At 41.4% G+C, this 17,875-nt stretch overlaps 1 protein-coding gene and 1 long non-coding RNA gene across 11 annotated transcripts in view; one reads left to right on the plus strand and one right to left on the minus strand.

Moving 5' to 3' along the window:
• Window positions 1-284: 284 nt before the first annotated feature.
• LOC110080368 (uncharacterized) lies at window positions 285-11,638 on the minus strand. Its single transcript, XR_013542781.1, has 2 exons — window positions 10,965-11,638; window positions 285-10,514 (listed from the first exon to the last, which is right to left on the minus strand). It is a non-coding gene; the product is annotated as an uncharacterized LOC110080368 (long non-coding RNA).
• A 665-nt stretch (window positions 11,639-12,303) lies between these two features.
• Window positions 12,304-17,875, plus strand: part of EPHA7 (EPH receptor A7) — a 217,818-nt gene continuing 212,246 nt past the window's right edge. For 5 of the 10 annotated variants that reach the window (XM_020784529.3, XM_020784609.3, XM_020784692.3 and 2 more), the window contains exon 1: window positions 12,308-12,792. In XM_020784529.3, the coding sequence (XP_020640188.1) occupies window positions 12,699-12,792 (94 nt within the window). In that variant the 5' untranslated portion in view covers window positions 12,308-12,698. Of the gene's footprint in view, window positions 12,793-12,919; window positions 14,813-17,875 lie in introns of those variants that run through there. The other 5 variants (XM_072998664.2, XM_072998670.2, XM_072998661.2 and 2 more) reach the window with 4 other exon arrangements.

Genomic DNA, 17,875 nt, shown 5'->3' on the forward strand with positions numbered 1-17,875 from the left:
GGGAACCTTTACCTTTACCTATTATGAGGTGGACCATATAATAAAATGCACGGTAAAGTTACATATCTTACCTTTGTCATATTTTATCATTCTATACAGTCCTTCATACTATCCAGTGGATGCTATGTAATCAGGGCATCTCTAGCAACTATAATCTAGAACTACAAAGTCAAATGAAACATAATGTGAAGAGAGTCGGAGAAAATAGAAATCAAGCAAATGTACCATGTGGAAGCAAATATAATACACAAAGATGTTAGACATACAAAAATACCAAATTTCAGTTTATGTTTTTGCCTCTCTCTCTCTCTCTCTCTCTCTCTCTCTCTCTCTCACACACACACACACACACACACACACACACACACACACACACACACACACACACACACACACACACACACACACACACACACACGATTTCCCCTTGCTGCTTGCATTACTTTACACAGACATTGTGTGGCATTTTGAAAACTTCTAAATTTATAATATAAAGGTATGTTACACCCATATTGTCTTCCTTGAGGATTAGATCTAGCAGCTTCATAAATGTGTACTGAATGTTTAAATCCTAGAACAAGTTAGAGTTTGAAAAACAAAAATATCCCAGTATTACTCTATCTAATAATGAAAAATCGTTGCTTCCTCCATTATAAGCAAATCTTCCTATTGAAGTTTATGTTTAACCAACATTGGGTGTGAAAAAAATTTGCTAATACCAAATAGAAACAGCCATCTTATTACCGTAGGTTGCTAGAAGTTGTAGTGTGAACTTAAGATAAAACAATGACACACTTTCCTCTGTCAAACTCTGGATGGCAACTAGGTATAAGAGCACAAAAAAGAGAGACAATAAATAAAACAAACTGAGGTTATATGGAGGCAAGTTTGTCTGCAACTGATATACCAACTAGCACCTGTAATATAGATATTCAAGCAAAAATGAATATATATTTGAAGGAAAGAACGGGAATCGTCTTTGTGGAGGACGACAGAACTCACCATGTGTGGTTTCTGTGGGAGTGATTTGAAGAAAGGAAGTAAAGGAGCTGCGTAATGGGATGATTTGCTTGGGGGAGCTCATTCACAAATCATTACTATGAAAGGAAAAAGAGAAAAGGGATTTGCTTTAGCATGCAGCAGAAAGAGAATTACATGAGCAGGGATCATACAATGTAAATGATGAGAAGCAAATAGGGAAGGATGAGTCATCTACAGTGAAACAAAGCTACATTGCACATGTAAATGTTATGTAAAGGATGTGTAAATTGGTCCATAGATTTTTACTAGGACAAAGTAATAGTCAGTACTAGTAGTAAAAGGTGAAATAACCAGTCAGAGAAATACAGAGTTTAAAAATGCATATCTGAATTCAAAAGGAAGGAGTCCCACAAAATAATACACCACAGTGTATAGGGAAGGGACTTTGCCTTATTATTAAAACCAGCAGCGCATTCTGACATGTTCGAGTAATGTCAGGACAACCATTCTTTCTGTATTGTCTGCTGAGATCTTTATTTTTAGATCTTCTGGCTAATTTTGCTGGCATTTATTTCAATAATTGTATTTGTTGGGGGACACAGAAGGAACCTCCTCCAAGAGTGAAAAAGCATTGCGAATACACTCAGGTGTCCCCCGGACAATAGTGTTCAGCTGGCCAATCCTTCACTTCCAGAAGTGTTGCACTGTAAATTAACTGCTAAATATTAAACCAGAAGAAGCTAGGCTAAATCTACGGACAACAAAAACAACACACTTTGCTGAATGGATGAATGCTGAAGAGCATCTCCCACCAGGACAAGAGTCTAGCTCAGTGGTTCCCAATCTTGGACAAAAACTCCCAGAAGTCTTCACCCCTAGCTGTGCTTGCCAAGATTTCTTGGAGTTGCAGTACAAGAACATCTGGTGACCCAAGGCTGGGAACTACTGTTCTAGCTGGGCAGATCTGGACGTCACTAAATAGACTTTGAAGCAAGCAGGAAGATCAAAGAATAATCAAGTAAAATGAGGCTGCTTGAATACAGGACAATTTTTCTGTGAGTGTGGAAAAATTCAGTCAATGCAGCATCTATGTCCCATCATGTATACAAAAGAAGATCTAGCAAATGGTCAAGATACCACTATTGAGGTAGAATGCTTCTGGACAAAATAGTTTGTCTTGACGTTTTAATTTGTTTTCAATTTTACCTATATTCAGACATGTCCATAATTTTAAATTATGGCACACTTTGATAAAAAAAATATTTGTTTGACTTTCACATGTTTATTTCTATTAGGGGGTGTGCATGTACACATACTCACAAATTGGTCTAGTATGGGATTTTGCTCTTGTAGGTTAAGCCTGTATTTTTCCACTTTGAGTGTTCAGCTGCCATACCAGATACTGATACTTTCCAATTTGCTCCAGAGTTGGCATGGGTGAATTCAAAGCATTTTTCAATGATCACATGATGTAAATGAGAATCAACTCATTTTTTTTCCTTCCAATCTGGACCTTCCCCCCTACTCCTGGGGTTCTTTATTGCTGTCATCCAGTTCACACTCCAAGAACTGGAGAGAAGAGTATATGGTATACAGTATAGTCGATCAGCACTGTGCCCACTTACACCCAGACAGCACTTTGAAAGCTCATCTAGCATCCAACTGGTACAAGATGTTGCCCATCAGCTAAACTATCATTGAAAGATTGTACCTGTGACAACAGAGGCAGGAACTACACATTTGCAGATAACTGTAGGTTATCTGCAAATCAGAGAAAACAGATTGAAACAAATGTCTGTTTTAATGTGTGTGTTTTAAGTGGTTGGATAGTCAGCAGAGTATACTGACCAAAGCAGCAGTGGCAGGAGGTATGAGCTCACAGAAGCCCTACCACAGTTCAGAATGCAGTAAGGTTTGTGTCAATGGAAGCAATGAAAGGTGCTTCACACTCCACCCTTCCCCCCCCCCATGTAGTTGTAGCCAGAGTGATAAGTGTGTAAATCTGGTCTGATGTACAATTAGAATGATTATGTATGATTAACATCAGGGGTTTGGACTCAATGCCCTTATAGGCCCCCTCCAACTCAATTATTCTGATTCTATTATTCTCTTGGGATTTAGGATGTGATTCAATAAATTCCAAGATGTTCAGTAAATTTCAAGATGTTTGACAACATCTAAAAGAACATACTATTCTGCTGAAAGAAGGTTTTGGGAGAAATTTGTACAAGTGACAAATATTAGAAGTCAGTGTCATTGATTCACCTGTCAAGAGCATGTTCAACTACTGGTTTAAGACAAACTTTTTAATACCCACAGGACGAATTTAGGAAGCAATCAACCTTTTGGAAGCCAGACTCCCTCAGTGAAGAAAGGTAGACTTTAACTCATCTCTGTCACAGGTTGGTATGTATGATTACTCAGAAGCAGGTGCCTCTGGGTTCATAGCAGCTTGCCCCAAAACAAGTAATGACCATTTTTTTGTTTTGATTTTTTTAAAACGTTATTTTTTTGTTTATACAAGAGACTTTGAATAAGCAAAGATGTTAAGAGCAGAGCTACCTATGAAACATCCTGGAATCAACTCCTAGGGAAAACCATTTTAATATCACAGCCTGGATAAAGAAGGCTACCATTCACACTGCCTTACGAGCCTAGTCATTTCTATGAAGTATCTAAGCTATTCATCACAGTTCATAGCCAGATATCAAACTTTTATGAAAATCGATTGAAATAAGTACAGGCTAGGTTCACACATCATATATGATCCTGGTTACTGTACACAGTACTGCCATCCAAATTTTACCAGAAGGGTAGGTAGTCCAGCCACAGGGAAGTAAAAAACTTCTTGTTCTATTAAAATTTGAATGACGTGTCCATTGAGAGAAATAGTATCTGGCAGGCTCTCTTGGAAGGGATTCCCGCAGGGAAGCTGCCATCAGTGAGAAAGCTGCTCAGCAGTTGTCAGTCAGACTTCTGTGTATAACTCTTTTGCTAGATTCTGCATGTGAATTGCTCCCATATTAGTACATGCACTGACATTTTGGGAGTTAAACTCAGGAGTACTGTACATAGACAGATAAGCAAGAAATCCACATACACACATAAAATATTTTCTTTTTAATTTCCCAAAGGAATTCAAACAAGTAAATGGAAAATGTTACATGCTACTGCTTGCAGTCACTTTTAACAGTGTTCATCTGGATTCCGGCCTCTGCAGAAACCTACCTCGTGAGCATAAATGTTCACTTACCAAAAATATCTATTTCAAAAAGCAGTGCTATGATTTTATTGTTGCAGTTAAATTTTTAATTTGATGGTTCAGAGCTATAACCTACCGAGTTGTATGGAGCCTTCAGTAGTTTTCTGGTAGAGATTATGGTCACACATTGATGGTTAGAGTTTATTCCCCTAAGGTGTTCGAGTTTACTTGTAAGTAATTCTTTCTTTTTTCCCTATCTGCTCTTCTTCACAAAAGGTAAATAGAGCTATCCAGCAGGATGAGGCAGGATATATTCTAAAACTTAGTGCAGAACAAGCAAAAAAAGTGTTAAAAAGCCTTACTGAAAATATTGCAAATGAGAATACCAGAGCCACTCGTTGAAAAGATTACATCTATACCCCAGAAGGATATGTAGATATGTTAGAAGCAGAATTAATTAGATTTCACTTTTCCCCCTATATCCATAATATCAAAATGAAAGGAGAAATATTAAACAGCAAAACAAAACATAAAATAAACTTTCAGATTTAGGAGCTATTACAGCTATTAGCTGTAACTTAACATAAATCCATACGTCTCCTAAAAAAAAAAAAGACTGTAAAAGAAGACTGTCTTTCTTTCTCTGTTATTAATGTCAAGCTACATCATGCTGTTTTCGTGTTTTGGATAAAACAACAACAATAATGTGTGTGTTTGTGTGTGCACATATGTGTGTAATACATGGTGTATTATGTAAGGCATTGTACTGAAAAATAAATTCTGCTGTTCATGTTTAATTGCAATGAAATCCTACGATGTTTAAGGCATAGAACTACAACATGAAATGTGTTAAATTAACATAATAACATATACACCGGTAAAACAAATCTGTAACATTAAAACAAATCCTAAAGGCTTTATCCAATTTCAATCCCAGGTAGAAGTGATCCAAAAATATGAATGGAACTTGTTAGTCAATACCAGCATAAGCTCCATTTTGATGGGTGTGTTCTGGTTGGTAATAGCTGGATTTAACCCAAGGGTTTTAACCCTATCAGGGGGCTACTGAATGGTTTGGAAGCTTATGATAACAGAGACTTAGTCAAAGCTAAGTTATAATGTTGTGTGGAGTCAGTTCATTCAAAGTAATTTAAGCAGATCACTGACAACAGCCTATAGTAACAAGGCATAAGCATCTGAAATGTTTTTGAGGAGGGCATTTAGGTGTATCAGACTTTTACAAATTAAAATGAACACCAAACAGGCAGCATGGAGAGGGAGGTCACTGAATTACAAAAAAGTGTGGCATACTTCCATTAAACTTTGTTTAAATTCTATGCTTCTCCTCCCCCTCCCCCTTGCCGCCATTTCCTTTTAAGTATCTCATGTGACTGATATTCCTGAGGATATAAACCTATTACTCATCACAAAGGCAGTGCAAAGCACAGCTCATTAAAATCAATACAATCATGCAATATCATTTGTTTATATGATTATATCTAGAGATAGAATAACAGGCAGGGAACAAATCTGATTGAGTTTAATTTTAGTTAGTTTAGGCATCCTTCAGTCTTGAGAGACTATGGTAACGTGCTCTGTATGGAGGACTTGGAACAGCATCTAGTGTGGCTGAGCAGGCCAATTCGAGAGTGACAATCCTTTTCAGTTTACAATTACAATTACAGGAAACCATGTTATGCTCAAACTGTATTTTTTTAACTATATGAACCAAGATCCCCTTTGACACCTTCTGAAATGCTAACTTAGCATCAGCCATCTCCTTACTTAGTAAGGTATGTATGTATGTAGCTTCCTACTATTTCTGTAACAATCTGTAGACTGCAACACTAATCTAACTTTGAAAAAACTGAACAGTTCATACCATTCTCTTCCTTAATCTACCAGTAAGGATAAGATTCAAGAAGGGAACAAGTGTAGACACAAACTCCCTGCCTCTTCTCTGGTTTCCATGGCTACATAGGATGATTGCCCTCTACTCTTCCTCCATAATGGTTCTGTAAGTAGATCAGACTGAGAAAGAGTAACTGTGGACCAAGGTCACTGAAGGACTATTATGACTATCTATGGGGACTAGAACCTAAGATCTTCCAAGTCATAGTCCAACATGGGGTGTCTGCCACACTGCTGTCTCTGTTGCTTGGCAGCTCTGTCTCTTTGGCTCTGCTTACTGAAAGATCATGTCACTCCCTGGAACTTTTTGCTTTGTGCTTCACCGTGAGAACCACTGCTGGAACAGAACAATACAGCTCTCCCCAATACTAAATTTCAAATGGATTGAATTTATTGAGTTTTATTCACTTTCCAGCTTTCATGTCCACAGATAATTATTGGGAATACCATAGTACATTCTTATACCTCGGGCTTTATTTATTTATTTATTTATTTTAGTTTCTTCATATGTACCCTTTCAATCTTAGCCTTCTGATTTCTTGGCTGCAATTTGAGTGATGACTGAACCAAACTATATAGAATCTTTAACAGTTTCAATTTCTTAATTGTCAACCTTGAAGTTAGGCAGTTCTTCTATTGTCCTTATTTTGATTGTTAAGGTTCAACTGCAATTCTGTTTTTGTATTTTCTCCTTAAACCTTCTTCAATAGACATTTGAAGACATTTACTATTTTCTCACAGTAATATGGTGTCTTTACATATCTCCGCTTACTGATATCTCTTCCACCAAATACCACCCCTCCCTCATCTAAATCAAATAAAGCTTCTCCAATCATATGTTTTACGGATATATTGAACAGACGGAGAGATAAATTACATCCTGCCTGATACCTCTAGCAATAGAAACTAATTTTGCTTCTTTGTCCTAATAATAGTCTCCTGTCTAATGTATAGATTATGGATCAGGACAATTGTTGTGGCAAACTCATTCCTTTTAGAACAAACCATAATTTTTTCATGGTACGCACAGCAAGGCTTTACTTTACTGCAAGCTATAAAAACAAATTGAAATTAATTGGTGTGCTCCATTGGTTAAAATGTACTTGAATTATAATCTCTAGTTCCTCTCCCTTTTCTGAATCTAGTTTAAAAATCTGGTTAGTTTATGTTACAAAATCTCTACCATCACTTAGTTTAAATAGGAAACTAATGCAGTGGTCCTACAGACACTGCCATTTTTGACATTCCCTTTCTTTGGGACTGCGATGGATACTGAACATTTCTAGTACGTAAACTGCTGTCGTTCAGATTATATTTCATTGTTCTTCTTCAGTCTTACTCTGTTTTCTTATATAAACATTTCAACAGCTATACCAGTCTTGTTTTGACAGAAAGAACACAGCTTCTTCATCTTTTGCATCTGAATACATAATATTGGCCATCTGTAAGCATCCATGAGTAACCTTGCCTGGTAGGTAGCCTAAAGTATGGGTTTGCAATGAACAGATTGGTGGCTTAACAGAATTCTATGAGTTGCTCTCTTGCTTCATTTCTGACTCCTGGACAAATTATCCAACAGTGTTTGGTTCTGCTTTATTTCTTACTTCTGCCTTCTAGTTACAGTATTCACAATTATCTGTGCATCCTGTTTAGGTATGTGATCAACCTCGTCCTGGAGCCTTGATTAAAAGCTTTCAGTTTCTTCTTCCTCAGCATCTGTAGTTGGAATTACAGTTATTTTGCAGGCTTTTCTTGAAGCCTGATTGATATTATTGAGGCAGGCTTTCCATAATAGTCACTAACTGCTTGTACTACTTCTTGCCTTGATACTAGAGCTGTGAGTTTGCCATCTCCAAATTAAAAGACTTTATGATTATCTGATTGAACTATCCTGTACTAATCCACTGTCATTCATTTCTTCTAAGTATTACAATTCTAAAACATTTCATTCATTCTGTTGATTTTTCAGGTTACCTTGATTCAACTTCTCACACATCATGTTCCAATCATATGTGCTGTGCAGCTTCAGACTTTCCTTTCCTATCATTGCCGATCAGCATCCGAACATCCTCTTGGCTTTAATCCACTTGTTTCTCTAAGAACAATGCTACTCATACTTAGTCCTTCCCTACCACCGGACTGAGCATGCAATCAGTTGGAAAAATAGCTTACATTTTGGACTGCTTTCTGGCAATCAGATGACACACAAGAGATCACGAATGAAGCCAACTTTGCTCTGTGACTGAGCCGGATCTTTCCAACCTGGGAATGTCCTTCCTCAGGACTACCTCTTGTTTCATGTGGGTTTGTCTCATTACAGCATTTTGAGTTACAAATATTCATCTCTGATACCAATCATATTAAGAATATTGCAATAATAATAATTACAAAAAATAATTCTGTGCTGTCAAGATGATTCCTATGTATGATGATCCTTTCCAAGGTTCTATATATAAATCACTAAGAAATGATTTACTATTCCCTTATTCTGGGATGCTCTAGGATTGTACAGCTTACCTAGAAGACACAGTGAGGAACCAAACTCCTGAGGTTTGGCTTTGTAGCTAAGTACCCAATTCACTGAATTATCCAGCCAGCTAAGATACTGCCATCTATTTAAACATATATTCAGTATATATTGGTATGGACTGGTTACCTAGCAGCTCAGGGGTAGAAACAACAGTTTATTTTTAAAAAATTCACTGAAACAATGGCATAATTAGAAAGGTTGTGTGCTTAGGGAAAAATCTATTCACCCAAATACATTTATATACAGTATTATATAATTTTTTTTAAGGGAAAAAGCACAATTAAGTCCCACGAATGTCAAGAGAAGAGTTAACCATGTGGATTTCAACTGCTAACTTCAATAGGATTCTGTTTTATATGTTGTTCACTAGAAGCAGTGTGTGAATGTTTATTATAAATAGAAACTTCTTTAATTGCTTTTATTTTGGTCTTGAGTAGACGTCTGTCTACAACTATAAAGAATAAGTACTTTATAAATTTCAGTTTATAGCATGCCTGCATAGAATAGGAAACATAACAACAGTTGAATGCAGATCAGTATTTCCATCTCTGCCTATGTGAATATTTCTATACATTCAAACACATACATATATGATGTTGGCTTCTCTAGACTTCCAGTTTTTTCCTGAGTGATTTCATCTGGTTCAAAGATGAAAACAAGTTTTTAATTTGCATTATTTCATTATCTTTTAAAAGGACACGGTCTGGGGGGGGGTCTGTTATATAGAAAAATAAAATATATATATTCAAATGCTTAGTATTCAATATAACGTTACTTAGGTTCCCATTTCAGACACAGATATATTCATGTTTTATGACATCTGATTTCAAACATTTTTCTAAATCAAGAAACAATTCTGCCTTTTGTACTTTGTACAGGGAGAGCTGATTTGTTCAGAATCTGTTCATATAAATGGTACTGCTAAATTGCTCAACACAATCAACAGTAAGATGTTCCTCCTCTTTCTGTTGCTGACAAAGCATGCTTTGCATCACTGGGCTGAACTTTAGAAAACAGACAACTTTCTTTACAAAATAAAACAAAGTTACTTTGTCCGATTAGTTTATTTGCCTGGTTATGTCTAACCGGAGGAAAAATGTCAAATACCACTCAGCTTTATGTCAGTATTAAACTGCCCTCTCCATAAACATTATGAGAAGGCATAGTGAAAGAAAATGCTAAAACATGTAATATTGTTAATGCTAATAACTTCTGAAAAAATGGGAAAACATACAAAGGTTTTTAATTACAAAGAACAAAAAGTTGTTTTAAACCTACAACAGCAGCTTCAGAAGCAGAACCAAATGTTTCACTGCAGATGTTTGCAGAAAATCAGAAGACCAAATACATGAGGCTTCATATAATATTTTTAATCTCAGAAAAGAAAGAATATTTGCTTTGCTTTTTTTCTGGATGTTTTGAATGCCAAGAATATTGCTGTTCACAAGGTTGACAATTATAGAACTGTTTTGGGGGTGTTGGTGGTTTTTTTCATATACGTGCGCTACCCATGTTTGTTCACTTTTTTTACTACTTCCAGCATTTTGCAAAATTCTTAGTTTGAGTCATATTTATATATCCAATAATATAAAAATAAATTTATGTAGGCTGCAGAATTACTATATAATTTAAAAATTAAAGGAGTGGAAAGAGTGTGATGAAGAATTCTCAGGAATTTCCAAGATGGCATGGGGAAAGTAATGTATAAAAGTAAGAGTCAGACCGATATTTAATATTACAGTAGTACACCAAAAATAATTCCATGATGTGTGTATGTATGTGTGTTATCCTGAAAGTGGTTCCAATGGAAGAGTGGTATAAGAACTTTAAGAGACAACGTTTTGTAGACAATCTCAAGAAGTAGATCTCAATTTCAAGCGATGTCAGTTCCTGTGACATGGAAGAAAACACTGATGAAAAGCCACTATATCAGCAAAAAATAGGTATAGATCAAATTGCTAGATATTTGCTCTCATGTTTGTTGTTGCTGGCTGAAGCTACACATTACCTTAAGTATGGCTTTTAAACACATGCCTAACATTGCAATGTGTATTTTGGAAGGGAAAAAAAAAGCAACTGATCTGCAGTTGTAAAAAAAGGAGATCAACAGGGAACAGTAAAGCCCATCTCAGCTAGACAGACACACACCAGCATATATATAGACACACAGAGGATTCTTCTGTTCTAATGCCTCCTGCTCTTGGGATGTGGGAGCATGCACGCAAGAGAAGACTGTGGCTGCTTCTGTTCATTCTGTTTTATTCGCTCTGTGGGCATCATGACAAAGAGAACTGGGCTACCAAGACAGAAGGTGCAATGATGGGTTGCAACTTATCCTACCTGATCCCTTTGACCACGCTCTCTGCTTCTGGTCTCAAAAGGAGCTGATACCTGTCCCATCCTCTGTTTTGCTCACTTGAGTAGCTCTTGCTCTGGAACGGCATAATGGTGGGAGGCAGACCAAATCGTCCCTGCTGTGCTACCTTATGATAGAGAAGGGGCAGGTGAGAATAGTTCACAACTGACTCTTATAGGAGCCCTGGCCGCCTCCACATGACCACGTACTTTAGCCTGTTTTCCTCTTAACAGCAGGCTCTGGGCAAGGGATGGGCTACCAGTCCCTTGACTGTCGATTTTCTCTTTTCCTCCGGAAGGTTCATCAAAGTAAAAAAAGGATTGGGGCCATCAGGACCATTCAGAAAAAAAACCAAAGCAGCGAAAAGACCCAGTGCTGCTACTGGGGGCACCCACCACCCAGTTCATCCTCTTCTTTTACCACTGGGGCTGCAGGTGAGGACTGGGTAAGGAAGGGCTGGCTCATCAGGCTCCGTCCCCTGCGCCATCCCAGAGGGAAGATGCAACGAGGCAACTTAAAAAAGAGAAGGGTTTGCTCTTTCGGCGGCCGCGGGGCCCTTCCTCCCCCTCTCCTCCGAGCGGAAACTAGGGAGGCACCGGCAAACATCTTCCCCTTTTGGCCCCGGGGCTGCCCCACAGGCCCAGTTCTCGCTTTCTCAGACCCCAGACAGGAGGAGGAGGAGGAGGAAAGAGGCAGGAGCAGGAACAGCAGCCCCCCCCCCCGGCGTCTCTCTAGCCCACCGGCCCCGCGCCAAGGGGTAATGCGGGCACCGTGTGAACCGACCCGGGGACTGCCTCCCTTGGAGAGTTGGGGGGCTGTGTGTGTGCGCGCGCGCGTGTGTTTTGTGTACCGAGCACCTTCCTTGCAGCCTCTGCGGCGGGACGCCGGGGGGGGGGGGAAGGACATAGCTCTTTATTGTTCCACCTCCATTTGGCCGCCTTTCTTTCAACATAAAAGTGGCTGTTTCAATGAAAACAACGCTACAAAACAGGGGCCAAGAACACACAGAGACGGACCCTCTTCGAGATAACAACTCCCGCCTCCCGCTCGCCAGCACTCGAAAGACTAACAGAACTACCCGAAAGGGGGAATCCACGACCACCGGCCAACTGATACCTCTCGCCCCTGATTGGACAAGAGGTCTAGCCCCGCCTCTGTTGTCAGAGCGATTCGTCGCCGGGCTCAGCCCCCCCGGTCGGGGATGCGGCTTTCTCGTAGGCTGGGCCCGCCTGCCAATCCGTTTGAAGGACGGGCTTTTCTTCCCCCCCCCCGGCTTTGGCCCTGCCTCCTTTTCCCCCCTCCTTTCCCCCCCCCCCCGCGCCTATTGATATTATTGGAGTGTGGAGCGAGCGGCCGGTCTGCAGTCGGAGGCTCGCGGGCAGCAAATTCGGAGAGGAGGAGCGGGGCAGGGAAAGCGGAGGCAGCCGGGAAGAGCTCGGCGGCGGCGGCGGCGGCGGCGGTGCGAGCAGGGGGGAAACTGAAGCACATTGCAGAACGAGCCCTGAAAGACCCACCGAGTGGCAGCAGCAGCAGCAGCAGCAGCAGCGGGAGAAGCAGCCGCGGCAGAAACAAGCGTCCGCTCTCTTTCTGAATATATAGAGAAAGGCAGAGAGACAGACAGAGAGAGAGACGTATATGTATATATATATATGTGTGTGTCTTATGTATATACATAGTTAGAGATAGATAGATATATAAACAACTCGAGCTCATGCACCATGGTTTTTCAAACTAGGCTGTCTTGGATTATTTTATGTTGCATCTGGCTGCTTCGCTTTGCACACACGGGGGAGGCACAGGCTGCAAAAGAAGGTAAGGTGATGCGATTCCGAAAACAAAGTTTACCTCTCGCTTTCTCTGTCGCAAGGGATTGCTTTTCGAGTGTGTCTTTCTTCCCCCCCCCCCGCCCCGCGATTGCAACTGCATGCCGCCTCCCCGCCTCTCTTTTCTTTTAGCCCAGAGCGAGATCAAAAGGAAGAGCGCCCGGCGCTTCTTTTTAGCCCGGTTCCGATGGCCTCGCTTGACTTCTCATGGAAGTATATGAAGACCGCCCACCCTCCTCCACCCCCCATCCTAGATTTAGAAACGGGTCCCTCTGGTGCCCCGATTGTGTCTTGAGGACGGAACTGCACGGGATGCCAAGCCCTGGGATGAATTCGGGTTGTTGCCCTCTGTGTGTACGTGTTTGTGTGTGTGATGGGGGTGCTTGTGACGGAGGGGGGGGACTATTGGTCGGATTCCTGGGAAGGGGTTCTTATGGCTGGGCTGCAACTCCCAGTGACGTGGTGGGCAACCCTTCCGACCCCCTTCCCGAGGCACAAAGATTAAAACAAAATAAAATGGTTGGTGGCAAGACTCTCGGAGTTCGGGAAGGGGGAGAGAGCCTTGTCACCTCGCTTCAGAACTGCGGAGGACTTTGGGGGCCAGAGATGCAACCCTAAGATTGGGGGGGGGGGTCGTCGTGTTGGATGTCTGGGGATGGGCAGCTCCCTGGTCACCTAGAACAGCTAATAATAAACTCCCCTTAATGGTTTCGTGGCCGCGGGGCGATCTCTCAAGAGCAAGAAGCGGAGCCGAGCACACTCTTGGAGAACTACTGTATTGGCATCACACATGCAGATATGTCGACCGTCGTGTGTGCGTGCGTGCCTGTGTGTGTACGGTGTACATATCTATGCAGCAGAATATAACCCCCTCCCTTTCCGAGCATAATGATATGCTTCTCTGTGTGGAAGAGGGGTAACGTTTAACCGACATTTCCTCCTTGAATGGCAAGCGATGGAAAATCCCATCGACCTTAAGATGCAATAATAATGATAAACAGTTCTAGCCATATAAACAGTTGCACTCGAGATGTAAAAGAGGAATGTCTTTTTACTGTGGGGGAATCCGAGGTGCTCTTAACATTTGTGAAGGGGGGGAAATGCCTTTCGGGAAAAGGCACCCCCCCCCCCCATACGTCAGGGGCTTTTCATCTTTTTGAGCTGTTGGCAGCGTGAGGTAAAACGCGATTCTGAGGCTACGGGTCGGAACTGGGAGGGGGAGTGTTCGCTTTCAATTAAACATCCGTGTTATATGTGAGGAAAGAGGAAGGCGGTGGTGGTGGAGCGGAGCGGTTGCCCTCATAGGAAATGAAAAGTTTATCTGAAAGGTTAAAATGTAGGATAACGCACGGAGAGGATGGGCTGGGCTGGGCGGCAGCGGCGGCCAGGCACAGGCAGCGAAACGCTGCAGGAAGGGCGAGCAGGGAGATGCAAAGCAGCTTTGCCTTTCCCATCACTTGCCCTCTTGGTGCGTGCGTGAATGAGGGGTGTGTGTGTGTGGCGTGAGGGGGGGAAGAGTGAGAGGGACGGTCCTAAGTAACTGAATCGGTGTGACTTGGGTGCATCCAGCTTATTTGGAGTCGGAGTGTCATTTGCAAAATGGCTCTAAAGTTGGCCGAGCGATCAGGGGAAGAAAGGAGCGCGCGCGCTTGTGTCTCGTGGGGGGGGAGAGGAGTAGTTTGATTAAACTCTGATCTTCTCGGGCTTCGGAGTTTGCCTGGGGCACCCTCGGGAAACTCTTCCCACCATTTGGAAAGAGCCCTGGCTCGTCTCCCCTCCACTTTGGGGATTAGCGGGAGCGAGCCGACTGCGTTATTTCCGTGCCCTCTTCCTTGGGGAAAAGAAAAGCGCAAAGGAGCGGGGGTGCGAGGAGGAGAGGGAGGGATGTTTTTACGGCTTTTAGAAAGGAGAAAACCGGGCGTCGTGGGGACGGGCAAAACTCAAGTATGGGGAGCAGGCAGCTTGCTCCTCCTTGGAAAGGGGAGCCGAGAAGCTCGTTCTGGAAACGGGTGTGTGTGTTTTTCCAGTATCCAGTGTTTTTCCTCACGAGTAGGCGCCTGACGAAAAAAGACGCGATCCCCGCGGGCTGCCTCAGGTGTTGTGGTTCGGGAAAAACTAAACTGAAAGACTGGATGGAGCTCGTGGGTCTGCGTCGGGACCCACGGAGCACTCGTGTAGCCCCTCAGGAAGGGAGCGGTGGGGGAAGTGGGGCTTCAGGTAGCCCTGGGGATAGTCATGGTTGGAGAAGGCTGAGGAGAAAAGAGGCTTCTTCCCACTTCGCCTGCCGTCTCCGGCGGGGGGGTGGGGGTGGGGGTGGGAGATTCGCTTGGACGCGAGATGCCGCTGTCTCGTCCGCTTTCCCGCTATACCAAGCCCTCGTAAAGCCACTATATGAACAAGTAACCCAGTCAGCAGAGGAGGCTGAAAAAGACATTTGCCTTTCCTTTGCCCCCCCCCCCTCTGAGGAAGAGCTCTTTTGGGGATTTCTAGACGAACTTCCCCTTAAAACGCACTCTATGGATTAGAGTCGAGACCTAGTGTGTGTGTGTGTGTGTGTGTGTGTGTGTGTGTGTGTGTGTGTGTGTGTGTGAGAGCAAGCCTGCCTTTTCCCCTTAAAACGCACTCTATGGATTAGAGTCGAGACCTATAGTTTTTGTGTGTGTGTGTGTGTGTGTGTGTGTGTGTGTGTGTGTGTGTGTGTGAGAGAGAGAGAGAGAGAGAGAGAGAGAGCAAGCCTGCCTTTTTGTCCTGAAGTTCGCTTTCAATGAAGGGTGGAGGCCTGGGATACACTTCAATAGAGATGGAAACTTGTAGTAAAGGGGCTGTCTTGACCACTTGTAAAGTTAGGGTCTCGCCACTTCCACACTGCCAAAGCCAGCTCTGCTGACCTAAGACTTCTGTGGCACAGTAAGGTGGACTCTTGGGAAAGTCCCCAAAATCCTTTTTTTTTTGTCTTTGGTACTGGCCACAGTCTAATTGTACTGGGAGTCCATGATCCAAACTAGATATAGAGTGGCTCCTCCTTAGGTTTCCTTGTGTTGGATCTGAGCTTCAAGCTGAATAGCAACAGTGCAGAATGAATGAATAACTAAGCCTGTGCATTTGGAGGAAATGAGTTGAGCAGAGGCTCAGATAATTTACCCACCCATCAAAGGTGATTTCAGAAGTGTGTTGGACAGTTCCCATGACACCATCCCATCCACAACCATAGGTGTGATTATGAGTGGAAAAGGAACTTTTCGGGGGGGGGGGGCAATACAGCAGAAAAGGCCATAGTGGACTAGACTCCTTATGGCAGCGTCAATGTGCCTGTGTAGAGGACAGGCTGTACAAGTTAGAATGGGCAAAACAAAATTCTGTGGTGCCTTGAGGGTTGGCTGCTTCTAGTTTTAAATAGTGGCACCAGCTTTCCAAAGTGCTCCATCTGTATTGCTTTATTTTTGAGATGTTGTGTAGGATGCTTTTGCAGTGAAGTAAGGATTAGTCAGTGTGTGTTTCATTAGAGGATTTTTCTCAAAAAGCTTCCGAAAATGTTTTCAGTTTCTGCTTTTTATCTGGATGGCTGGTTTGAAAGAACTTTTTTATGTTTGAAAAGGAAGAGCTCTGTTTAGATCACTTGGCAAAAAAAAACTTTAGGCAAGTTTATTCATCAAATATTAATGAAAGACTCCCTCACCTATGAGTTTTTGTTGTTTCATGAACTTTGTTATATATTCAGAGCACTTAAGAGCAACTTGTTCTCATGATTCTGAAGATCAAATTACACACAGTGGTAACGCCATAAGTATTTTCAGGCGCATAAAATGATATTGTTGTCACTATAATTTGGGTACAATATAGACTAATGATGTTTTGAGTAGCACTGGGGAAGTTCAGGACAATTAAAGAATTACAACACCTTCTCAATGGAGGCATTGATACAGACATGGAGGGGTTAACCAAGCAGCATGGCTTTTTTTTAGCTAAGCTTATCAGCATGGTCTTTAATTAGCAACCCAACACACAGCACTCTATCAACGGCTAGTTAGGTACCATTAATAGCTTGAAGTCCCTTAGATACCTGGATTAATTAATTAAATAATTAACTGTGGAATGAAGCTATTTAAAGTTTTAGTTGAGTCTGAACTTCTTGAGTATGAGGGCATAAGTTGATTGTAACGGTACAAAAATGCAGTTTAAATGATGCCTAGTTTAAGTCTAGGGCTGCTGTTGTTTATGGTGCTTATTTGAGAATAAATTCTTCTAAAATTACAAAGGCTTAAACTTGCACACATAGATGGCCAGGCTGTAAGATTACAATCCTCTTTAGTTAGTGATACTGAAATCAATAGGACTTTCATTAACATGTTCAGGGAATCTAGACGTCTTTCAGAAATTAGCATTTTTTATTGTAATTCCGAAACCATGGGGTGTTTATAGTGTCTACTAATTTGATTTTCAAGAATTATGAGAACAGTCCTTTGGTGTGACACTGAACATTTTAGGGCTGTAAAATGAGATAGCACTTGAAGAACGTGCTCCCAGTATTTATTAAATTACTTTTAATTAGAAAGGAAAGTTTAACTTTCCTTGTAGTCACAAAATACATCAGTGAGCACTTGGGAGTTTTAACTGTTGGTTGTGGCAGTCAACTAGTGCTTTAAAATCTGTGATTTTAAATGACTGTGAAGTTGTGCAGGGATTTCAGTGGAATTTACTGCTACACAATTGTGTAGAGGACTAAAGGCTGTGCATTGATATATATTGTTTAATTGTTCAAAGATGCTTTTCTTTTGTTAAAATTTAGTAAGCAAAATAGTTATGTCTAAAATGTTAATACTGTATATGAAACACCAAGTTGATATAAGTGGCTACGAAATAGATGCCTGAAATATAGTTTAACTAAATGTTTAATCTACCTTATTACTTTGGTTAACAGTTTAATAAAGATAATAATAATAATAATAATAATAATAATAATAAGCTTTAAACTGCAGAGCTGGAAGGGATCCTATGGATCATTGAGCCCAGCCCTTGTCAATGAGGCACTCTGGGGAATCTTTAAGAGATATTATGGAGCTATGTACATGATA

The sequence above is a fragment of the Pogona vitticeps genome, chromosome 1 (assembly GCF_051106095.1).
Source record: "Pogona vitticeps strain Pit_001003342236 chromosome 1, PviZW2.1, whole genome shotgun sequence".
NCBI lineage: Eukaryota > Metazoa > Chordata > Lepidosauria > Squamata > Agamidae > Pogona > Pogona vitticeps.